Source organism: Primulina huaijiensis, unplaced genomic scaffold, assembly GCF_012295235.1.
Source record: "Primulina huaijiensis isolate GDHJ02 unplaced genomic scaffold, ASM1229523v2 scaffold18111, whole genome shotgun sequence".
Classification (NCBI taxonomy): Eukaryota; Viridiplantae; Streptophyta; class Magnoliopsida; order Lamiales; family Gesneriaceae; genus Primulina; species Primulina huaijiensis.
In genome coordinates, this window is record NW_027344738.1 from 1 (window position 1) to 26200 (window position 26200).

General features: G+C 33.6%; 1 protein-coding gene across 2 annotated transcripts; it reads left to right on the top strand.

Moving 5' to 3' along the window:
- Positions 1–9116: 9116 nt before the first annotated feature.
- On the top strand, positions 9117–21486 carry LOC140965976 (uncharacterized). Of its 2 annotated transcripts, none has more exons than XM_073426266.1 (18): positions 9117–9317; positions 9436–9540; positions 10597–10679; positions 10818–10902; positions 10995–11081; positions 11405–11466; positions 11591–11772; positions 11863–11923; positions 12262–12439; positions 13217–13255; positions 13360–13421; positions 13542–13578; positions 14599–14648; positions 14763–14832; positions 20572–20647; positions 20738–20817; positions 20902–20970; positions 21345–21486. In XM_073426266.1, exons 1-18 carry the CDS (start codon positions 9252–9254, stop codon positions 21402–21404), a joined length of 1452 nt encoding a protein of 483 aa, XP_073282367.1. In that variant the 5' UTR covers positions 9117–9251; the 3' UTR covers positions 21405–21486. The 2 variants fall into 2 exon arrangements, with proteins under 2 accessions (XP_073282367.1, XP_073282368.1); XM_073426267.1 differs by having other exon boundaries at positions 9118–9317; positions 10597–10683.
- Positions 21487–26200: the final 4714 nt, after the last annotated feature.

The window sequence follows — 26200 nt, forward strand, 5'->3', positions numbered from 1 at the left end:
ACTTAATTAATCTAATTAATTAAGTTAATCAAAGATTCCAAAAAATTGCATCCCATATCATGGTCAATCTCGAATGATGCATATATTTCTTATAATATCATGCATCATTATTATTTTGCTTTGTGTGCAAATTTTTAAAATTATGGTATCATGAATATTTTCATATTACATAAATCAATACCATATTTTATAAAAACTTAATGAGCTATATTTTAACTCAATTAAAATATAATTCAATTATTAAAGCTCATTTGAACTTTAATAAATTAGCATGATGGGCTTATACTCTTACAAGCCCATGATCCATGCTCCCATTACATTAATCTCATCATAATCCCGATCGACGATCAAATATCATCGATGTGACAATTTCAACTTGTTTGTTATTATGATGCACACTTTAATTTCGAGATCACCAATGTCTAAATAAGGCATGTGTACTCCTTTGACTGTCTTAACAGTCATGCTCTCAAAATTTCTATAAGCTTTTATAAACTTTATTTATAANGCCGGTAAACGAGTCAAAGAACAGTCCTAGCATATAGAGCCTCAGTGTTGTTCCGGGTCGTAAGGACTAATGGTGTACAATCATAACCACGGACTTATCCTCTCGATAAATGATAACCACTTGGAAAGTCCGAGGGAGGGTTGTTCGGTATAATCATCATATGACTACCCATCTGCATGTTTGGACATCTCTATGCCCTTACCAAGAAACGTAGTACACAACATCACAGATGCTAGTCTCGAGCTCAAGCGACCTTTATCCCTGTTTTAGGCGGCTGAATCGACTAGGAACGAATTTAGAATATGCAGTGCTTACAAATGAGTTTCAATATCGAATTACGATTCATTTGTATTAAAGCATAATCAAGAACTTTATCTATGCTGATTGCATGGATATACAGATAAAGTATAACGAAACCATTAAAAGTTAAATTATATTAAAATAAAGATCGTTTATTTCACTTGAGTCAATAAATTCCCTAGCCAACCGTTGGCTTGCAGGGCATCTACTCTAACACTTGACCCTGACCGAGCTTCTGGATACCTCGTGCTGTTGTCCAATATGTTTGCATCCGATGAGAGGTGGTAGGATGTGGTAACAGTGAGGCAAAAGATGCTTGATATTAAAACAAGGAAGCCCCATGGTAGAAGTTGGATTCAGATAGAAGGAAGCATTTATGAATTTCTGGTTGGTGACAGGTCTAATGAGTACTTTTAACGGCGTGCTTCAATATGTGCGCTGTTAATATTGTTGCACTTGACAGAAATAACGGCGTTCAGTAAAAGCACGCTGCGGAAAGTAATATCCGCAGCGTGCATTTATGTGTGCTGTAAATATTATATACTTTCTGCAGCGTGCTTTTAATGCGCGCCGTTAATAACATATATATTAACGGCGCGCATTAAAAGCACGCTGCGGAAAGTCATATGATATACTATCCGCAGCGTGCAATAATGTGCGCTGTTAATACTCTATGCATTCACGGCGTTCAGTAAAAGCACGCCGTTGAAATGGGTGAATTTTTAAATTAGCGACGGTTTAATAAACCGTCGCTAATGTAACGTTGCGACGGTTTTAAACACCGTCGCTAAATTTAGAGACAGTATAAAATAACCCTTCGCCGATTTTAAATCAGCGACGGTTTAATAAATAACCGTCGCTTTTAGCGACGATTTTTATTTAACTGTCGCTAATAGTTGTAAATCGGCGACGGTTATGTTTAAACCGTCGCTACTAGCGACATTTTAATGCAAAACTGTCGCTAATTGTCGCAAATTGTCTATAAATATCCGATTTCCGTTCCACTTTCACATCACTTTACAACACTTAAACTTTTCTCTAATATGCGTTTTTAATTTTGGTTTAAGTACATTTTTTTTAAAATTTTTGGTTAATTTTTTAAGTGTTAGTTAAGAGATGATAGTTTTACTTGAATTTTATTTAAAATTTATTAAATTATAAAAGTAAATTTTTTTTTAATTTTACGCAAAATTTAGCGACGGTTTTATGAACTGTCGCTAAATGTAGAGACGGTTTTGTAACCGTCGTCGCTAAATTTAAACACCGTCGTTCCATTAGCGACAGAGTAGTAACCGTTGCTAATTTAGCGACGGTATTTTTGGTATTGAACCGTCGCTATTTTTAAAACCGCCGCTAATATTAAATTTTTTTTTAATGAACGCTGCGGATAGTTGTATTAATAGCGTACATATGCACGCCGTTGATAGTAGTATTAACAGCGTGCGCATGCACGCTGCGGATAAACTCGAACTTTCAACAGCTTGCAGATTCGCAGCGTGCAATGTGCGCCGCGGAAAGAGTATTTGCGTGCTGCGAAAAGTCATTTTTGTTGTAGTGACACAGCTGAGATAACCGTGTTTCTTTGTCATGAGAACTCGTATCATCAGTTATGTATCTCTGGATTTGGTGGCTATGAAGCAAATAATTTGCAAGGCACTGCACCTGATTCAAGCAGATGTTTGCTTTGCTTTGATCAGGTAGTAAAAAAGCATGGAGTAAGGAACTAAATTGGTGGACTTCCCACTCATGTTTGATTAGTTGCAAGTTTACCTATGGAACTAATTAAATTATTGACAAAAACAACATTCCAACAAGCACCATGTGCCATGATTTTTGCTGAAGACTTGATATCTATTGTAAATTTACAATGAGATTGATTAGTTTCAACTTTTATAGTCATACTGGTAATTGTGGTTATGCGAACTGCAACATGTTTGGTTTTTTATATTTTTCTTGTTCGTCATGTTTCTTCTTTATGAAGATGGAGAAACAAAGAGTCAATGACTCTGCTCATATTTGTTCAATCATTGAGGTTACTTTTAGAGAACCCATGTATTATTTATGTTTGATCTTGGTTTTTATGTCTTTCTTTGCTCTCTGGAATTCGAAATCCTTTTCAAATTCTTTTTTCAAGATCCATGCCACAGATTTGGTCTTGTCCAGAAAACACGTGGACAGTTGCGATTCTTTTTGTTTTGATAGAGCCCTTTAATTGTACCTCTTTACCTTTTATTTACTGTACTCATATTTATCACTTTCATGACAGGGATTCTCAACATGGATAAAGGCCTTCGTGCACATTTGGTGGATGATGGGATAAGGGTTCAGTTAAGCCATTGCTATGCACCAGACATTCAAATTTTGACTTGTCTCATTTTCGTTTTCCCGACTTCATAATTGTGCCTAGGAGAACAGCAGCTGGCACGGACCCGCGCAACACGAACCAGCAGCCGCGCGTTGAGAAGAAGAGTTTCGGGCACCGGGCAGAACGCACACCAGATCCGCGCACCCTATGCTGGCCAAAACCCATCCGAACAGAACCATGCGCGAACCAGAGCGATTTCAGTGCGCATCCACACGCTGCGACACGGATTTTAGAAAGGAAACCCTAACTTGCTAGATTTACATTAATTATTGTCTTTCTTATGTATAGAAAAAAATGTACACATTATTAGAACAGATTAATATGGAGCTTATAATATATTAAAAAAAATTTTTCTCGCCAAAAAGCTTTGACTTCATTTATACCAATGTGTACCTAAAATAAACTTATCAAAGTTTTATACTTTGTGGTATTTGTCGATTGTTATTCACGAGGATTGTCAAAGACGAATTCTTAGAAGGTTCCTTTGAGATGAATTGTTCTTGTTTGTGTTATTTGTTCCTAAACCACGTCGTTTAGCGGTAAAAATCACATTGCTTCTTTCAAAGTTAAAGATCAAGAGTTACGAGAATTCTTGTTGTTCATTGAATTGAGAGCACAACTGTGTCTAGTTCGTGTTTACCTTTCATGCATAACTAGATTCGCATAATAGTTGTGACTTGCTCTGATTGTATCATTTGATAATCAAGAGCGAGGTTTTGAAACAAGTAAGTTATTTTGTTTTATTTATCAGTTTTTTTTCGTATATTGTTTGTGTTCTTCATTTCCTTGTGTCGCAAGAATTCTCTTAGGAGTCTTGTATTATAATATTCTTGTGTTAGTAAATCTTGCGATTTTCAAATTTCTTGTGTCGTTCTTCGTTGTGTCTTGTCGCACAATTTTCTTCCTTTTTGTCGTTCAATTTGTCAGAACAAAAAAAAAATTCGATCAGAAAAGCAAACGAAGGTCGAAAATATATAAAAAGAAGGGAATCGATAAAAAGAAATAAAAGAGATCGATTAGTACAAAAGGAGAGTAAGAATGTGCCAAATTTTCTTTCTTGCATCTTAGCATAAAAAATTCTTGCTTTTAGTGTTGAGTCATATTCGAATCTTCAAAGTCTTTTGTTTTCGTGTCGTGCAGTTTGAACTTGTGAGTTTGATGCACACAAGTTACAAAACCTAAACGTACCCTTAATTGAGAGTTATCAAATTTGAGTGAAAAATACTTGAGTGCGGGAGTTCTTCTTTGGAGTGACTTGTGAGGTATTTGTGGTGAGAACAAAAAAAAGAGTTTGAATGATTTTCGTTTGGAGTGACTAGTGAGAATTGGGTGTAAAATATATTATTTCTACTAACTTCTTGCAGGTACAACATGTCTAATGATAGACAAATTCAAACAACGGTTGGAGAGTTGTGTATAATGTGGGAGAAAGAGTTTAGACCTTTACGTAGTCGAAGGGAATAGAGCGTCATACTTAAATTTGCATGGTGATAGGAGACGTGATGATAATCGTAGACATAGATATGGTTATTCAATATTACTGTATGGGTAATTTGAAATCGTGTGTTGATATTTAATGATTGGTAAACTCCATGTCATTTATTGCCACATTTTTATTTCTGCCTTTTAATATTCCCCACCGAAGGCTTCCATCTTTTATGCAAGGCAGTCTGGAGTTTCACATCGTATTGCATGATGCGAGATAGAGGATCGAGTTTACAGTTTGGGTTCCCTCTAGTATTAATTATTTATTTATGTGTTCATATTTATTTATTTATTTATTGTCTTCCTTTCATTGCTTTTCCTTTGCTTTGTAGAGAGGTTATTGATAGTGAGTCCATGTCCACCGGTTGTGCCTCCAACCGATCATCATATTCGTCGCCCTAGTGTTTTTCATTCCGCTCTCATTTTATGTTATTTATTGCACATCTGTCTCTGGAGAATGACGATTTTAGTTTTACTTCGTTTTCATGATCAAATTCTTCGACATTACATAACCCATGGCGAGTTTCGTCTTCATTTTTTGAGGAGTACTGTCTGGTTGTAATATTGTTCGTTGTGCAGGAGAAGACCACTTTATAATTTGGATTCAACCTTTTTTTTTTTATTATTTTGGCCAAGATAAAATTTCTTGTTCAATGCTTGAATCCTACCAATATAGGTAATTTTCTGTTCTTTAAAGTCTGCGTGTTGCGGTTTTGATTTTCTTGGACTTTGGGTTCCATTATGGAGTCAAAAGAAATCATTTTATTATTTTATTTTTTGGTGAAAGAAATAGGTGGAAAATTTGCTATTATGCATCTCTTTCTCTTATCTTATTTTCTTTGTTTTTCGGAATTTCTATCTTATGCATTTTGTTTGTTTTTCGGAATTTCTATCTTATGCATCGATGTATTTTTCCTTTTGCTTTATTGGATTGGATTTGAGCAAAAAATGTGGTCCTTGCAAGGTTATGTGATCAAGGTTGGGAAAGCAATTGTGTTTGACCTCGGACATTGGAAGTAAATACAGTTTTCATTAGCGTCCTTAAGAAGAAAAAATAATAATCATGAGTTGAAATAAAATCATAAAAGGCACTGGCACTTATTTATTTCCTCATAACTATTTGGATAATTGTTTTTGTGGTCTGCAATAGGTAGGGGTGGGCAAAGGTCGGTTTGGTCCGGTTTTACTCTACAACGGTTCGGTTTTTCGATTTTCGGTTTTCAATATCTATAGTCCAAAATCAAACCATTTTATTACGTTTCGGTTCGGTTTTTTTGTAATACGGTTCGGTTTATACGGCCGGTTATATACGGTTAGCAAAAATTTTGTTAAGAAATAAAATTATACCACACTTTATGCCTTTAAAATCTAAATCATAGTATTAGTCAAACACGGAAAATGCATGAATCCAACAGAATATTCAGTAATAGGAATGATAACAAGGTGTCAACTAGCTCGAATGGAACACCAATCATCTTACGAAAAAATTAAAGAAATATATGCATAAAAAAAAAGAAAACGTCGACTGGTGAATGGTGAGAAAGAAGAAAAAACGATCTCGAATTGAAAATTGAGGGTTAATGATACTAAGTTCCTAAATCCTAATAGCTCATTATACATAATATGGCCTATTATCTAAAAACCTTATACTTAACAATAATATGGCCCGTTCAGTTATTCGGTTTTTGAAAAATTTACTAGTCTATTTTCACTATTCAAGTATTTTCAATATATTAGTTGTAATAAATACATTTCTTCTGTGATTTTCTCAATTTCTTTTGGACTGATCCTTTAAAATTTGACCAAAATATGTTTTTCATTTTTTTCCTTCTAATTTCAATCTATGGTTAACTTGTTTTCTCATCACTATTTTACGCAGATACCCTCATGAGGTATGTTCATCTACATTCACAAGTACATGAAAAATGCTTGATGGTACCAAAAGATAAGTATAAATTATGCAAACATGTTATTAAAACATACATTTTTTAAGGTAAATATTCTAACATCATGACATCTACTTTAATATTTTTTTCATTTAAAATTATACTTTTTCGAAAAATTATCTAAATAAATAAATCTATACATATCTACAATAAATATAAATTGTTATTATTTGTATTAAATATAAATAATTAAAATGGACAACTCAGAAGGTAAGATTATGAGTTCAATCAAAGTAGATAAAATGAGAATTATTCCCTTTGTGTTTGTGTTAATGATATATTAAAGATTTTCCCCGCACTACAAATTCAGTGATCATTATTGATCTTATATGTGGTTTTTTTCTTTTAGTACAATAATAGCCATTGGAGCCACCATGGGGTAATATCCTCGAGCTAGATTGAATTATACTTTGATTTTTACGATGATTAAACTCCGATAAAAGCTTAATTGAGGTGTTTCGGATGTGGTCCTTCTGTTGCAGGTGTTTTCTTCCAATGTTTTTTGGTATTATGCTTTCTAGTCCCTTAGGTTTTTTGGATTGATGAGATTTAAATATGTTGATTTCACAATTCTTGACTTGCGAGGATAGATAAAATTCAAGTAAATCAGTACATGTCAAAGTATGTAACATCAACAAATTTTACAAAAATAATTAAGTAAATGTATATGGAACTGAAAATAAGTAAAATATATAAATATGATTAAGGAAAATTTACTGAATCTACTTGAATAATCATTTTTAGTAACGATACTGTGAAAAATATCGATGACTAAAATAATCAATTTCAAAATAATACGATAATATGAATAAATAAAGTTTTTTACATATAAGTAAATATATATTATAATTAATTTTAATGATATCCTTGTAAAAAAAATACAAAAAATAAAGATGTTATATGAAACAAGAAATAAAAAAAATTGATATGAGAATAATAAAGTTATAAGATAATATATTCATTTCTAATGAATTGACATTGCATTCATATGAATTACAAGCATTTCACAAACATATATTAATTTGTATTTGTTTGTAGCTCGATATGTGTATCAAATTTATAAGTCTTTATGAGGAAAAAAGAATTAGACTTGAATTTTTAATCTTTTTTTTTTTTTTTTAATATTTCAATTAATGGTATGACCAAATAAAGAGGTTATTTGATGATTTCAAATAATATGTGTTCTACGTGTAACGCGTGTGTTACTTACTAGTTGAAGATAAAAGGACGAACAAACCCGATTGTGCCGAAAGTTATTGGACCTTAATTAATGGACTCTAAGTTGATGAATATAAACGGGCGGGAAGTGGGAATTATATTTGAATAGACATGTCAAAACGGGCTGACGGGGCGGGCCAGCTCGTCACCCGCCGCAACCCGCCATTAGGTGGGGTGGGGCGGGGCGGGGCGCCATTTTGGTGGGCCTTTAAATGACCAACCCAGCCCAACCCACCTTGCGCCCAACCCACTTATTTTTTTTAAGAAAAAAATGCTAAACCGTATCGTAGTAAACATAGAAGAAAAATATATTTCAGTCAAATAGTTTCATAAAATACTTAAAAACATTGAAATAAGAAATTAAGAAAGCATACAACATAATCCATAAAAAGTAAAGTACTTAAACCAAACATGAAGAAATTAAACAAATACTATAAAGTCAATTCTTATTAAATTCCATGCAATCTTGATCTTCTACAATAGCTCCTTCCATTATGTCTATTATATATATCATCATCATTGGACATTAGGTGTCTAAAAGTCGCAGTAATTATTTGATTGAATGTATGTGCAAATGTGCTATTAGTATTATATTTTATTCGAAAGCTTTAAACTTTCACATTAAGAATGCAGATTCAAGAAAGCCAATCTCAACAAAACGAATAACTAATCAACATCCAAAGAAAAGAACCACAAAATGCGGGTTTAGACAATGCAAATGGAAATACCGGAGGGCGATGTAAACTGTAAGTTCATCGATCCTTATGTGAAAGATACATTAAAAACCATTAACTATTTGATTGACTAGATTAATTCGAGTTAAACATTAAATGGAGGAGAGCATAATATCTTCAAAAAAAAAGAAAAAGCACATAGATTCAGATTTTACTAGAGTGAGTGATGGAGGTGAGGCGCAGGAGAAAAATAAAGAAGAAATAAGATAAAGAGATTGATAGAGGTGCATGAGACTTATTCCAATTTTTATATAAAATATAAAATTTTACCCTAATTTGGCGGGTCAGCCCGCCCCGTCTTGGCCCGCAATCCAAACGGGCTCAGTCCATTTGACCCGTCTCCAAACGAGGTGTTTTTTTTCAACCCAACCCGTTCAATTTTTATAGCGGGACGAGTCTGCCCGACGGACTTGACCCAATTTGACAAATCTATATTTGAATGTATTGAATTGATTTGTGAGACGATTTCGTTAGACCTAACATAATAAAAAAATAATAACACCACCAGCATGAGATTGATAAAATTGTTACGAGTTGACAGTGGACTTTTTGTTTAAGTGGAATTAGATAGAAACACGTAAACGAATTGGGTCCAAGTGGAATGCAGGGACGAACACAATCCCACCCCATGACTTATCTTCACCTCTCAGCATTAATTTTCATTTTTCTGATCTTTGGGTTGTTATTTTTCGGGAATGTCAACTTCTTCTGCAGCCGGATTTACCCTGGAAGGTATTCAAGATGTCCAGGATCATCCATGGGTGAGATTGCACGTTTCTTTTTCTTTTTTTTGTTCTTTGATTTGTTAATATGTGTGAGTACGCATTGCTTCAGCTTAATTTGTGGTTATGTACGTTTGCAACTGGATGGTACATGCAGGAGAATGAAGAAGAATTTTCATCTATGTCGTCGGAGAGATATCGATCTTTCTATCATCTCATGCAGATGGGAAACAAGGCATTCCGGGACAACAGATTGGATCAGGTTGCTTACATTCTTTTTGTTGTTGATGTTTACCCGAAAAGTTCTTGATTCAAGTTGTTCTTTGGAAGAATTAGTTGTTTTCTTCAGTAATGAAAATCGTCTAAAGTAATGGGATTTCTGAAGCTTCACTTTGTATGGTATTTTTGGATTCAATGTTCTCTTCCGACTAGATAGATACTCTAAAGCAGGGCCATTTGTCCTAGAATTTATGCGAAATTCACCTTTGACTACCTTCTTGATATGTCCTTGGATTGGATAATGGTTTATTATTACGGTTTAAGGCCGATGGATTCTATTCCTATGTGCCAGTATGGGACATGTCTGAGTTTTGTACATGGTGGAATGATCACCACTCAGTGTTAGGGCAGAGGAATTGACGTGTCAATGACGGAATACTGTTTTGAATGGCCGGAGAGGTCCACTTATTTTCGTCCGTTTGTTTTTTGGAAATCAATGAGTTCAAATGTGTGAATGGAATGCCAAGAAGTGCTTTGTGAATTTGAGAAGCGGGAGAGTGTGCTGAAAAGGTGTGGAGGTTTTATGAACAGAGTGATTGAGAGGTGGTACCAATGTGTCAAGTTTTCCTTTCTGTGGCTCACGTTGGTCCTTCGATTAGTTTTTGTTTGTGTTTCAGTTCAATATTAAGATAAAACTTTGTAGATATAAGCTTTTACTAGAGATAATGATTGATATGACTCTGATGAAAATGTTCATTTTGTTTGTGAAATGTAAGAGTAAGATTTTTTGTCATGTGCTGCTTGTAAACAAGTACTGTATGTGCTGCCATTTATTTTCAATATTGGCTCATCATGACATTTTGGTATGGCTTTTGGAATGGATGGTCTGAGCAAGGAATAGGAAATTGGTTGGAGCATTTGATAGCAAATCATTGTTGTTTCCATTAAGAAACTTAAATTGTGTTGTGTTATTATTTATTAACCTCAAAATTACAACTGGACAATTCCGGTTTGACATTCTTGTGAATCAGATGTACCAGAACTTTGTTTATTGATGCTTATTTTTTATGGTGTGATGACAAAAACTGTTTTTATGCAGGCAATTGACTTTTACACAAGAGCCAACAACATTAAACCAAGTGATTCTGTCGTTCTTAGCAACAGATGCATTACATATCTTCTGTCAGTATGATTTTAGATGTGATTTATTGTATATTTTCATTTGGTTTTTAGTCATGATATCTAGTTGAATGGACTTTGCAGCTGTTTCATAATATTCATCTTGTGTTTCATGTTTCTTAAATGGTGAATTGTCACCAGGATGAGCCAGTTCCTCAAACACAGGCCTTCATCTGCTTCTGAATACAGGCCATTGAGCGGGTTGGATCCAATAACTCATGCAGGGGTTTGACCATTATTTGATCCATATCATTGATTTTCCTTCCCCACTCCTTTTAGACAAGTTACAGTACCTCGATATTTTGTTCTTGATTGCAGCTTGCCCTGAAGGATGCTGAAAAGTTGTTGAGTTTGCAAAGTAATTCTGTATCATCATACATTCTTAACGCAAATGCTCTAATCCTGGTGAGATTTCCTTTTCATTGAATTACTATTTAGCATTTGTATACTGTCAACCTTTGATTGTGTAAGGTTGAAAATGAGTGAAAGGTTCTGGTAAAGGATAATTATCACAGTTATGCTAAATAACTCATGGCGATTTTAAATTTCACCAATAATTGTTTAATTTCAGAGTTTTGTGTTTTGATATTTGTGCTAGTTGTTATTTTTTCTTTCTGTTTAATTGATTTCATGATTCATGTACTTCGTATCATGTGTGCTATCTTCACTTATGTTTCTTGGCTAAGTAAAGCCTTTAACCATGATGCTAACCTTGACGTTTCGAGCAGTTGGAAAAGTATGAGCTGGCTTGCGATGTTATTCTTGAAGGCCTTCAAATTGATCCTCTGAGGTGATTCAAGAACATAAATCATAATACTATTGATGCTTCAACATTAATCTTGTATTGGCTGGACTTGGTACAGTTTTATTTTCACGTATGAATTGTGTTACCAACGAAAGGTCTCCTTGTGCAGCAATTCTCTTCTGAAACTGCAAAAATCAATACCAGATACATGTATGAGGAGAAGCAATATAAAACCACAGCGTACAGATGATTATGATTGCACGCTGTGTTTGAAATTACTTTATGAACCTGTTACAACTCCATGTGGTCATTCCTTTTGCCGCTCATGCCTGTTTCAGACCACGGACAGAGGTGTTCTTTACTCTCTACGCTTGCTACCGTTGATTTTGTAACGTCTCCTGTTAAGATCCATTTACTTCGTCTTTTTGATATAAATTTCAGGCAACCGTTGCCCCCTGTGTCGTACAGTTCTGTTAATTAGTCCTGTTACATGCGCAATCAGGTAACCTTTGCAAAGCTGAAATATCATATGATATGCTCAAAATTATATAATACATTATGCAGAACATGGAGACCAGAAATTGATATGCTAGAAGAAATCATAGATATTTCTGAACTTTGTTGGGCACCAGGAGTGAAAATTATTCTAGTAAATTTTGAACTGTTAAGTATGCTAGTGATTTTCTCGGTTTTAGATGTAGTTTTGTGTGCCATCAAGATGTTTGTTGTAAATATGTGTCAAAGAAAGCATCACTCTCCTTGGCTTATTATCAACAAGAAATAGAAGGGAATCCTATATCGTATGACAGCTGAAGTTGATGTTTATTGGCTTTTTTCCAGCGTCACATTGAAAAATATCATCGAGAGAAACTTTCCAGAGGAATATGGGGAAAGGAAGTTGGAGCATGAGAGTCTGACAAAACTTGCTGTTGATTTGTTGCCTCTTTTTGTCATGGATGTTATCTTGCCATGTCAGAAGTTTCAGCTTAACATATTTGAACCTCGCTATAGACTTATGGTGAGTTGATCTAACTATTTGGTGATAACTTACTTGACAATTATTGTTGAAGCCGTGGATGTGTTGGATAAATTTGCGTTCTCGATGAGCTTAAACATTTGAATGAAGCAACTATTTAGTCTGGTGTTAGACATAGGTAAAGGACCTTAAAACTCAGTTCCAGTCTTGTAGCTTCCCATCAATTAAACGTCCGTGTGTTCCAGTATGGTAAATGAGTGGGGCTTGAACTAAGAAGCCCTTGTGCCGCATCCAAAGAGCATCATGTCTACCAGTTTCACATAGGGTTTTTTTTTTTTCTGATACGTGCAAACCATCTACTTTCATGGAGTATGTATTCCCATTAAGATAACTGACTTTAAGTTGTATTTGATTTGAAGAATTTCAAAATCCATGATTTATACAGTTTAAATGTTAGGATGATTTTGAGCAAGTTGTACTTCAAATTCATCCCTTATCAATTTATACTCTTGCATCAATATTTGTAATGAATATAACCAGCATTGGTCCATGCATAAAGTCTTTTTCCCCAATCAAATCCTTTCAACCAAACGAAATCTTAGGAATTGGGCCAAGAGCTAGAAAAAGAACACCTGATGCTGGTTACAGATATGATATATCTATGGTGTATATCTGAAATTTCTTCCGAAATTAATCATATTTATCAGCATAAAGAATTGTCGTTCAGTTGTTCTGTCCACTTGTTGAATATCTCCCACTTGCGTAATTTTCATCTTGTTGCTTGTTGGTGAGTTTTAAGTTCCATATGCGTTGGACCAGGTGAGGAGGATAATGGAAGGAAATCGCCGCATGGGAATGGTAACTTAATAATGCTAGAGTTTGCTCTTGTTTATATCTTACAATATTAGTGATTTTATAACTTCTTGATGTTCCGACATGTCGCATCCTTTTTCATGATGTAGGTTATAAATGAGTCGATTCCAGGTTCAATAGCTGATCATGCATGTGAGATGGAGATAACAGAGTAGGTTCTCTCTTGTACTTATTTGATCATTGCTTTAACTAAATAAGTTGTATTCTGTCATCAGATACTTTTATTGCCATGCCAGCGCATAGATGATGATTATGTTTGTTATTCATGCAGTTGTGAGCCACTTCCGGACGGTCGTTTCTTTTTAGAGGTAAAAAGTAGTTAAACATGATGCGATTATGTTATAATGATCTATTTGCTTTGAGTTAGAATGTTTATATTCATTCTGTCATCTAATTTCACTTAATTTGACTGTTTCACTCTGATTTTTTTTATCTATTCTATTGGAGTTTCCTGCTCCATGAAATTTACACAGCAGAAAAACCAAACTTTTGGTTCCATGGGTTTAATTATGAATGGATTAAATCAAATGAACTCTTCATTTAATAATATAACTCATCAAAATTAGATAAATAATTCAATAAAACACCTCTACCAAATCGAATAATTAATAAATAAAAAAATCAATGTAGTTTGCGAAATCTCTATTTTGCACCTCCATTTAACAAAATCAACATTGCACTAAAATACAAAAGAAGTGGCTCAGGTTCGGATTTTAATCCAAATATAGTTATATTAAATTACCTAATTTGATAAAACAATTTTACCAAATTGGAGGGGGTAATTACTAATGTAATTCTGTTTGAGCCTAATACCATTTTGATCCCTTTTATTTGCAATGTTCCAAAATGACCCCTTGTTTTATCATTTTACGCTTTTGGTCCCCTGTATTAATTCGGCATTAGAAACTAATGAAAAAGAGCACAGTTTTCCTCAAAATTGGGCACTTCTCCAAACATGATAATTACTTATTTTAGTCCCAATTGTTTAGAGTCAAAACCATTTTGGGCACTCTTCTGACCGCTACAAATGTTGTTTGGAAATGAATCCATGAATAATATTTGATTTGGTCCAACTATAAAAATACTAAAATTTATCTAGGACAAAAAGTAACTGGGGTTTTGGTTTTATGCTCTGCATGGAAGAACATCAATCTCTTGTAAGCTGTATTGCCATTTCGAATATGAGTATTCGAATTAAAATACGAACTTCTGAATTGCATATGTATACAACATTAGTAAATATTAATATCAACCCATTAAATAAAAAAAATTGCTTCTGTCAAACAATGTTTTTTTTGGTCGTCTTTAACAAAAGCTATTTGATGCAGGTTGAAAGTCGCCGAAGGTGTCGGATTATTAGACATTGGGATCAAGATGGGTAGGTTTTAAGTTTGTATCTAGTGTCTTGATGATAGATGTTTACATGACTCTCATTCTGTGCTCATGAGCTTCATCAATTAATTATTTTCTTCACATTATGATTGATGTGAAGGTATCGAATTGCTGAAGTTGAATGGTTGCAGGATATTTGCCCACACGAAGGTACTAAAGAGAAAGAAGATGTAAGTGCAGACACTATATGATTGCTTATAATGATCAGTGAACAGATTTTCTAGGCTTTTCTGAAGCCTTATTAATAATACCTGAAGTGAAAAAATCTCATGGATGTCTCTGTGATCATTAAATTATTAGTTAAAAGAATTTAATACATTAAGCTTCAATCATGAAGTAGTGGTGATTCAATTTTCCTTTGTGAATACGACTGATTAACAAATGTTTATATTGAAATTTTCGAGGATCTTAGGATGTTGTCGACTTATAAGACATGATTGCGAAGTGGTAATGTGACACAGATGACTAGGAAGATGAGACTTCTTGATAGGGGCATAGTGTACAATGATCCTTGCAATACACAATTAGGCCTATGAATAGAGTGTTCTTACTTCAAGTTCGATTAAAAGAAAAAAGAGATGTATGAGTGCAAAAAGTTTCGAGAGAAAAAGGTGTATGTTAAAGGCCATACTTTGCTCTGATGAATAGATATATTAGAATTACAAACTTTTATAGATTTATTATGCTGACCCCACTTAGTGTGATAAACGCTCGTTTGTTGTTGTTAATGATATTTCGAATGAGAGTATGAAGTTCTGTAGTGGCGGTAACAAAAGCAGTTTCCTGGTGATGTCAAGGGGAAATGGTCTAAAGTATGTCGACAGAGGTAGACATGCATTAATTGTAACGAAAAGTCAGGTCATCTATTGCATCGAAAAAAGCGAAATTGGCATCTAGATTCAGACAATGAAAATGTGCGGAAGGTTCTTGCGTTCAGACGAGGAATTTAGATGCATTCCTTCATAATTCAAGCATCCATTCATCGAGTGCTTAGTTCTATAATATTTGTGAGGTGTTCGTTCTCCTATATTGAAAGAGTGTGTTATCTTTGGAAACACAGTGAGTGGTTGTACACTACAAAATTTTATAGTGCATTTTTTTTCATCTTGTCCGTGGTTTTTACCTTAATAATTTTTAGGGTTTTCTATGTAAATCTCGGTGTCCAATTTTATACTTTATTTCCATATTATTATCTCAAGTCGTCGCACGTAGGACCAACAAGTGGTATCAAAGCTTTGGTTTAAAATTCTGAGTATGCTTTGTGGTTTGAGCCTATACTGATCTTCTACATCAAAAAAGTTTTTTTGAGATTTTTTATTAAAGCGAAATTATTTTGTCTAGTCTACTAAAATTTTGTTGACATAATGGCGGGCAAATACGAGATAACAAAGTTAAATTGAAGCAATTTTATGCCGTGGGAAATAAAGATACAAGCAGTTTTAAGAAAAAAGAATTGTTTGGCGGCTATTGGATATAAACCGTTGGAAATGACGGACGATGGAAAGTGGAATGAGATGAATGATAATGTTGTTGTCAATTTACACTTGGCTATAGCAGATGAAGTACTGTCAAGTATCTCTGAGATAAAAACAGCAAAAGTTACCTGGGATACTCTGACAAAGATGTACGAGGTCAAGTCACTACACAACAAAATTTTCCTAAAAAGAAGGCTTTATACTTTTCGGATGGTGGAATCCTCATCGATGACCGACAATGTCACCACACTAAATATTCTATTTGTCCAACTCACTTCTATGGGGCATAAAATAGAGGAAAATGAACGTGCGAAGCTTCTACTTCAAAGTCTACCAGATTCATATGATCAACTTATCATCAACTTAACCAACAATATTCTTATAGGCTCTCTAAAATTCGACGATTTCTTAATTGCGGTTCTCGGAAAAGAAAGTCGGTCCAAGAATAAGAAAAATAGATTGGTAACTTCGAAGCAGACAGACTTTACCGATGATAAGAGAAAGATTTATGGACCGTGACTCCAGTGAAAGCCAAAGACGAGGTAGATCAAAGTCGAGAAGTAAGAAGAAAAATATTTACTGCTTTAAATGTAGCGGTAAAGGGCACTCAAGAAAGAGTGTACGAGTATCTAGAAAAGTTCTCAAGGAAATGTGGCCAGTACTTTAGGCGGTGGTGAAATATTATTCAGCGAAGCGACAACAGTTGCAGAAGGCAGACACAAATTTTGTGACACGTGAATTATGAATTCAGGAGCGACGTAGCAAATGACGTCTTGGAGAGAATGGTTTGATCATTATGAACCAATTTCAAAAGGATCTATATTAATGGGAAATGATCATGCATTGGAAATTACTTGGGTCGGTACTATCAAAACAAAAATGTTTGATGACACTATTCGCAGCATACAGGAGGTACGACATGTGAAGGGACTAATGAAAAATCTTTTATCTTTGAGGCAATTGGATGATATCGGGTGCAAAACTCGTATCGAGAACGGGATCATGAAAATTGTGAAGGGTGCACTTGTGGTTATGAAGGCGGAAAATGTTGCTGCAAATCTGTATGTACTTTAGGAGAAACACACAAAGAGGCGGAACTAGCTGTTCTCTTAGAACAGAAGTTGCTGTCGGGACTTAGTTATTACCCTTTTGTGAGCATTATGTTACCAGGAAACAATACAGATTAAAGTTTGGTACTTCTACTGCTAGTAGCAAAAGCATACTGGTGCTGATTCATTTGGATATTTGGCAAGCACCGGTTGTATCTCTAGGAGGAGTGAGATACTTTGTCTCGTGCATTAATGATTTCTCTAGGAGATGGTGTATCCAATCAAGAAGAAATCAGATGTTTTCCAGATCTTCAAAGATTTCAAAGCGCGGGTTGAACTTGAATTTGAAAAGAAAATTAAGTGTTTGAGGATTGACAATGGAGGAGAATACACAAGTGGCGGATTTGATGTATTTTGTCAACATGAGGGCATCAAAAGACAATTCACGACGGCTTACACACTTCAACAAAATGGAGTGGCAGAGCGGATGAAGAGAACCTTGTTAGACAGAACAAGAGTTATGTTGAAGATTGCGGGTCTAGATAAGTCATTTTGGGCGGAAGCAGTTAAAACTGCTTGTTATATGAAGATGTGGACTGGTAAGCCGACTGATTATTCTCATTTGCATACATTTGGAAATTCTGTGTACGTTCTGTACAATGATCAAGAGAGATCTAATCTTCTTGGGTTATGCTGATGGAGTAAAGGGGTTTCGCTTATGGCATCCTACTGTCCACAAGTCTATCATCAGCAGGGATGTTATCTTCGAGGAAGATAAAGTAAAGGGAGGCAAAGGCACGTCGAATTAAAAAATTACTATATTTCAAGTGGAAAATAAGACGGATGAAGGTAAAATTTCTTGTGAAGCAGTACCGGAGCACGACGAACAAGAACGTGTTGAATCTGAGGTTTCCAGTGTGTGGCAGTCAATTCGAGACAGAAGATTACCAGGTTGACTTTCAAATTATGTCACTGAAATCAATATTGCATATTGTTTATTATCAGAGGATGATGAGTCATCGAGTTTCCACGAGGCTACTCAAAGCTAAGATGTATCCTTGTGGATGATACCAATGCAAGAAGAGTTGGAGACATTAGATCAGAATAAAACTTGGTATTCTGTTACACTACCACGAGGGAGTAAAGCCATTGGTAACAGATGAGTTTATAAGATCAAGCGTGATGGCAATAACCAAGTGGAGTGGTATCGTGCTAGATTGGTGGTAAAAGGATATGCTCAAAAAGAAGGCATTGACTTCAATGAGAAATTTTCTCTTGTGGTTCGGCTTACAATAGTCACAGTAGTATTGGCATTGTCTGAAGTGTTTGACTTACATCTAGAACAACTAGATGTGAAAACTACATTTCTTCATGGAAATCTTGAACAAGAAATCTATATGCTTCATCCAGAAGGTTTTGCGGGAAAAGGCAAAGAAAATTGGTTTTGTTTGTGGGATCCTTCTCACTTAGTTATGAATCTTTAACCTAATTGCCTTAATTATGGGTCAAAGGTTCCTTAATTAAATTTAATGGGCTTAGTTAATTAATTAGACTAGTCCAACTAATTTAATTAATTACAATATTAAAGTCCATTAAAAACTTTAATTATTTACCATGTTGGACTTGTACTCATATAAGCCTATGGCATTTAATTCCCACTAAATTTAATTTAATTTTAATAAACTCAACCTTTGAGTTTAATAATTTAAATTATCAATTTTTTTATAAATTCAACCCCTTGAATTTATTCTCTCCAAATTTTAATTATCATAAATTCAATTCCTTGAATTTACTATCTCATAATTTTATATAAATTCAACTCCTTGAATTTATTCTCTCAACGCGAACAAATGATCTAGTGCTTGTGTGACCTTCAATGGTTCAAGGATACAGCTAGCCGTGGGTTCACAACTCTTTATGATTCATGACATTTTCCTTTATTCGGGCTTACCCTAATTTGCCTCATTCCATGCACCAACATTTGATCATGAGAATATCAGAAATCATTTTTCGATTAAACCCATCAAATCATGGTAAGAGCGTCTAATAGCATCGTTCCATGATTCCCTAGGTATCATTGATAGTGCCTGCAAGAACCGATTATGATTAATGTACAATACAGTCCATTCATCTCATATATCTCGATCGAATCTGCAACAATTGGTTCATCGAGGGTTGCATATTAGATTCGATAGTCATGTGATAGATACATTCATGAAATATTCATAGTGTCATCGCATGCACAACTAGAGAACCCTTGTCCCTAATGTACATCTTACACTCTGGCAAAAGATTTCATGCACTACTATTTCGTTATATCAGGTAAGATATTCACACTCGTAGGTTAGCAGTGAATTCCCGACTACAATGCATTGGCTCCTACACAAGTCGCAATTGCATCCAACCTCGCCACCTTATGACCTTCGCGGAGTCGGTAAACGAGTTAAATCACAATCCTAATATGTAGAGCCTCAGTGTTATCCCGGGTCGTAAGGACCAATGATGTACAATCACAACAACGAACTTTTCCTCTCGATAAATGCTAAACACTTGGAAAGTCCGAGGGAGGGTTGTTCGGTACAATCATCATATGATTACCCATCTCCATTATTGGACATATCTATGTCCTTACCATGAAACACGTTACACAACATCACAGATGATAGTCTCAAGCTCAAGAAGTCTTTATCTTTTTTTTTTTAGGCGGCTGAATCAACTAGGAACGAATTTAGAATATACAGTGTTTACAAATGAGTTTCAAAATCGAAATACGATTCATTTGTATTGAAGTACAATCAAGGTCTTTATCTATGTCAATTGCATGGGTATACAAATAATGTAAAACGAAAACCATGAAATGTAAATTATATTAAAATAAAGACAGTTAATTACAACTGAGTCGATAAATTCCTTAACTAAATGTTGGCTTATAGGACATCTACTCTAACATTATTGAGGTAGGAGGTATGCACAAGCCTTACTAGGATTGTGGTTGCTCTATGAGAGTTTGACTAGGACTGAACTCAAGTTATTTTGAAGTCCAGATCGTTCTCACATATTTATCTTAAACGCAAAGCTTAGTGATTTTGAAGGTGCACTCCGGTGCTTGATTTTCCAAGCATCTGTCTCATTATCATCCTGCCAAAGTATAATAGAAACCTGCAGTCGGAGGAGTAATATAAATAGACACACCAGGGTTGGTTAAAATGTTCAATGAAATTTCACAATACTTTAGATGTCATATCCTTTTTCTGCAACTATCAAAATCAGTCACCTTGCGGTTAGAAATTTTACATCCTGTGTTGCCATGCATAAAGCATAAGGTTCTTCAAATCTTTAAAATTTTTGCGGTAATTTTCATGGATTAATATCTCACTTATTACAGTTACTGGAGATGACAAATAAAGCAGCATTATACGCTCGCCAGTGGTTAAAAGAAACGCGAGAAGAGTCACAAGAAGGTGTAACCTTCATTCTTTTTATTCACAATAATTTTTCCTTTGCTAGTTCTTCCGAAGTGTTCTTGTTTGTGATAAAGTGTTTGGTTGCAGATAGAACAAGGAGTGCAGAGCTTTTGAAAATTGAAGCATCAATGCCTTCAACAAAGGATCCGGAGTGCTTCAGTTTCTGGGTATGCTTTTCGGTACCATGCATTCTCATTCATAGTCAAGACTACATCTTGTAGCTTGTTAAATGACTCGTTGCTCAAATGCAGCTGGTGCAATTAACTGATCGAAGGACATCGGAAAGATTAGATCTCCTTCGCATTAGAGATGCAAAGGAGGTATTGCTATTTCGCTTATCGATTTATCTTTTTCCTAAATCATGCTGTTTTGTGAAGAGCAACTTTTTAGGACATAAATCTAAGTGTTATGAAATGATTTCGTACAGCTTATCATCTTACAACAAATGTGGGATAGTATGTATTAGAAGTCATTGTTAAGTCTGATCTGTTAGGCGAACGTTCGCGAAAAAACAAGATTTCGTAATTTCAGTTTGTGATTATAATTTTTACATCCCATATGCAGGTAGAATAGAAAACATTGTTAACTTTTGCTCATCTAAATCTCAAATCCTGTCAAGTCAATAAGTAGAATAAGTTGTGTACACTTCGCCTTGATCTTCTGTAAATGGATGAGTTTGGAAATTATTATGCAGAGAATTAGACGAGGACTGCTTTACATGAAGATTGAAGAGCAAAGACGAAGAGTCCAATAGAGAAAACTCTGCTCTTGTACATGTTATAATATATACTTTCTTAAAAGGAATTTCAGAAGTTATGGAAAATTGCAATTTTGGTGACGTATGTTTGTTTCTTTGCGATTTTGGTTTTCTATATCGTCAAATTTTAATTCAATAATCATGTATTTTTCAAAGTTTGACAATTTTTGTCTCTTTTTTTATTATTATTAAGAATGTTGATGTGGAACTGCACATGTCAACACTGTATCAGTCGCATTTTCTCGGTTCCCACACAGTGTATTTATTTTTAAATGAACAGAGTATTATGAACATGAAACAAAAAATTCAATAATTATTGTGTAAATGACTTGATAAAATATAATGTTAATTAAATTTTCATGTTTCACCGATGCGCAAGCATTCAATTATAAAGTAAATAAACATTGTAAACAATGATCAAATTATCTGGTAGTGAGTTGTTTCATTACTAGACTCATTATATTATCATTTACGATAAAGAACTGGAGTGTTCAGAAACCGAATCAAACTGTAAAATTAAAACAAACTGTTTGGTTTTGTTCAGTTTTCAGGTAATCACGGTTTGAATTAGTTTTAAAATCAACCAAATTAACGAAAAAAAATTTGTTTGGTTCAGTTTTGGATAAAAATAAATCAAATCAACCGATCCAAACGGATTACATTGATAAAAAAAAATCATGTAATAAATTTTATTAATTTTGTGTGATTTATCTTAGATATATTTATATTTTATTTGATTTTTAGTTCATATATATTATTAGTGAGCTTTGTAAACATCGAATTAAATTGAGAATTTATTTATTAAAAATCTTATCACAAATAAGCATAACTACAATGCTAAAAGATTAGTTTTTTTTTATAAATAAGTTGCAAAATTCTGTAAACTGCTTAAGTATTTTAATATATGATTTTTACTTATAATAATTTTATTTCATGATCAAATAAAGTATTTACTCAAATTTTATCAAGTTTCAGTTGCTATTTTTCTCTAAATTACAATATTTCATACATTCATTCACTATGAAACTTAAAAGTGTCATCCAAACCAGAACAAATCAAACCAAACTGTAATTCATGATTTGAGTTGGTTATGTTATAAAAATATTATGGTTTGGTTTGAATCTTTGTAAAATCGATAATATATGATTTGGATTGAATTTTTACCTAAAACCGAACCAAACCGTAGTTGAACACTTCTAATTTTGATTTCAATCTATATTAGTTAATATGTTTTGTTTATAACGTAAAATAAAATAAAATTTATACGAAAATAGAATAAAAAATTCTAAAAACATAATCACTTGACGCATTTCACGAGCTAAACTAACATTTCCAGGCGGTAAATTGCACTTCACTAGCTAAACTAACATTTTTTGAGGGAAAATTACGTATTTGATCTTATGATTTACATTATTTTTTCATATTATTAGTCAATATGTAGTCTTCGTCCACTAATTTTCGTTTTATTTTCCCGATTTTAGTATTTTTTTTTATTAGAGTACTGACGTGACGTCGACAAATGATGATGTGGTCCGGTGAAAAAAGACTAAAATCGAACTTAAAGGTTGGTGAAACCATCTGACAAGAGAGCTACTCTTTTTTTTATATATCACAATACTTCAACAAAATGAAATCCATTGATAAAAAACCAGAGAATACATATACCAAAAACAGAAAGCTATACCCAATATAATACACCAATGGTTTAAATACTTTTAGATTACATAATAAAATATACATTGGAATTACCATAAAAATTAAAAATAATTTTCGTAATCTTGAATTTCTAAACCACATGATATCTGATAAATATTTAGCAAAAAATGATTAGAATAAAGTCTAAACAAATAGGATTAATTATATACATTACCCCGTTAAAATCTCGATATTGCTGAAAACTCTTCTTAACTATTATGCATCATGTTTTCAATTCTTGATCATATGTATCCCTGAAAACACATGTACAAGTGTGTGCGCGCTTAAGATTTAAAAACATGGAGATATGTGTGTTCAAAATTTGAAAATAAAGAGAATTAATTGATATTTTTTCATGAGATATTTTAGCAATCTCGAGATTTTACTATAATAATACATGCAACTAACCCAAACTAACAAGGGCCAAATTAATTATTTACGAGAAAAAACAACAAAACCCGTTTATCCATCAACAAGAAAGCCCCTTTATCAATCAACAAACTCTTAGTCGTTTTACCATAAATCCTAGTTGTTGATAACCGTACAATCTAATCTTTTAAACTCAACGTCAGCCCAAACATTACATGTGGACGGGTCTCTAGAAATTATTGTACTCCACACATAAATACCTATAGGGAGAACCGGCTTTGTACATAATCCCATTTTGAGCATCGATAAGCTCAATAATTTAACTAGAATCTGAACTTCGTACGCAACAGATTTGTGTCTACTTTAATTAATGAAAAAGGAACAAGGTTCGTATTTGTTTAATTATTTTATATAGGCGACGATAGAAAAAATTTGACACATACTAGAATTAATAACTTCATTTCTACCTAATACTTTTTTATTTCTAAAATTTAAAAATGTAAAATAATCAGTCTTTGTCTTATATACATATATTATTATTATTATTATTATTATGAAAGTGTAGATCATGAGAAAAGTTTCACGGTGAATTGTCAATTTTGTCTTTTGTTTGTATATAGTTCAAAATTTTGTGGGAAAGTAAGTGGAGATATTAGGGGCAACTTTGTAAAAAATACCTAAACCCTTATTAACTTTTTCTTTACTCCCCTTTCCTTCAAAACTTAATTTTTACTCTTCATTCTTTTAAAAATCCCCATAATGCTCTTATCTTTGTTTTATGTTGCGCGGCATTGTTATACATATCAAGTCTGTTCTTAAGGAATATAGCCTCAAGACATACACAGCTACGCAAGGTTTCTAGCCTATATACCCTTCTCAAATGATCTTTTTTTTAATAGCTCATCATGTTTTCGTATAATAAATTGAACTATTTACCTCTTTGACCGGAGTGTCGTCGGGTTATATCAATCTGGTTTTACAGACTGCTCCACACAGCCCAACCACGAAGTCGCAACAGATGGTTCCTGATGCGTATTCCTTCGACAGCACCTAACACAACCCTATTTCGTTTCCTACCTCATTGTGTATAGTAAAGTAATTCAATTTGAAACTAACACATGCGAGGGGCAAAACCATCACCAATATAAGTTGAAAACAACCACAAGAAACGTCGAGCCAAAGAAAATTCTTTAGATGTTTCCAAAAGAAAACGATAATAAAAATGACTCCAAGCCAAGTGCATCAAAGGGGTCTCCATTTTAACCTAATCCAATTTTATTAACTTCTAAAAATATCCCATAATAACGCTTACTAATAATCCATACTTTCCCAAATTAACTCAACAATGTAAAGCACTAAATCTGCATTTCCTGCATTCACTTATTAATTTTTTGCATCATGCTTAAGCATCGCATAGGGAAACTCTTGGCAAAAATATCAAAGACCGAACAAATGATTCAAACCGGTCCAGGAACGACACTGGCAAGAAGTTAGCTGAAGGATATACCAGAGGAACAATATAGTAACAAAGTTAAGACTATAAAACTTTCACCAAGCATACACCAATTACATTTGCTGCATTCTTCTTAGAAATTCCTTTTTCAAATTTTTTTTTTTATTTCTCACAAATCAACCAGTTGGCGACACAGAGTAAAACATAAGACGAAATATTGTCCATATTGAGAAGGGAATTGTTGCATCACATACAACAAATCAACCACTTCAAAGAACTCAAAAACTGGTACAGAAATTCTCCATATATCGAAAAGATTATTTATTATATGAAACAAAGGGGACTTAATCTAAAAACAAAGCACACCTTATGATGAACGAAGCAGAAGAACACTTAATCGAAAAGGTATTGTATGCATAGAATGTCTTCCGGCCTTCACTCCTCTAGCTCGCCATGGCCGAACATCAGAGCGTCCATTGAGATTCTTGATATATATAGATACAGTGTGTGTGTGTGTGTGTGTGTGTTATATATAATGGAATATTTTTAGGCAAATTTAGATATATACACTTTTGTTGAATTCATTATAATTATAAATTTATGTATAATTTTGGTTATTTTTTTCAAAATCATCTAATCAGATAATAATATCATTATTAGATTTTTATAGTTACACCTCTAAAAAAAATTTCATAATTTCAAGACTTATCACATATGTTTAACAATTTAATTATAAAAAGTTTAACAATTATATTAACTGATAAATTATATAATTTTGATAAAAGATACTTGATTATCAAAATATAATTATAAACTCAAAACTAATTAAATAAAAACATATTAAAAAATTAAAAATATCACAACTCAAATATTCACTATTCTTTTTTACAGAGAGCTGTTTTATATTCTTATATATTATTTTTAAAAACGCAAAAGATATAATAACATGTAAAAATGTAAAATACACGGTACTCTCGTAAATTTATAAACAAACTGTATGATAACCTTAGTTTGTTTATATCTTGCAATGTAGACATATCATGCAAGGCAATATTGAAAGCGACTCGAGGAAATCGAAGCCGAATCGGTCTGGAAATGGTCATTTTTTAGGAGTGAACTGTTAGAGATTTTTCTCAAAATCATGTTTTTTACGTATACATGAATATGAAAAATAATATGCGGAAGCTAAATCGAGAATTACCTCCAGCCATTGAAAACTTTGAAATTCTTTGCTTTTCTTCTCGGTTGAAGCCTTCTAAGCAGTCCACCCTCTCAA

What these genes read in the sequence shown, in the direction of transcription:
- LOC140965976 (XM_073426266.1), top strand. Translation starts at nt 9,252, where the DNA reads ATGTCAACTTCTTCTGCAGCCGGATTTACCCTGGAAGGTATTCAAGAT. An exon ending in ACGCAAATGCTCTAATCCTG is followed by an intron (nt 11,082 to 11,404) that starts GTGAGATTTCCT and finishes CGTTTCGAGCAG; the next exon opens with TTGGAAAAGTATGAGCTGGC. An exon ending in GCGAGAAGAGTCACAAGAAG is followed by an intron (nt 20,648 to 20,737) that starts GTGTAACCTTCA and finishes GTTTGGTTGCAG; the next exon opens with ATAGAACAAGGAGTGCAGAG.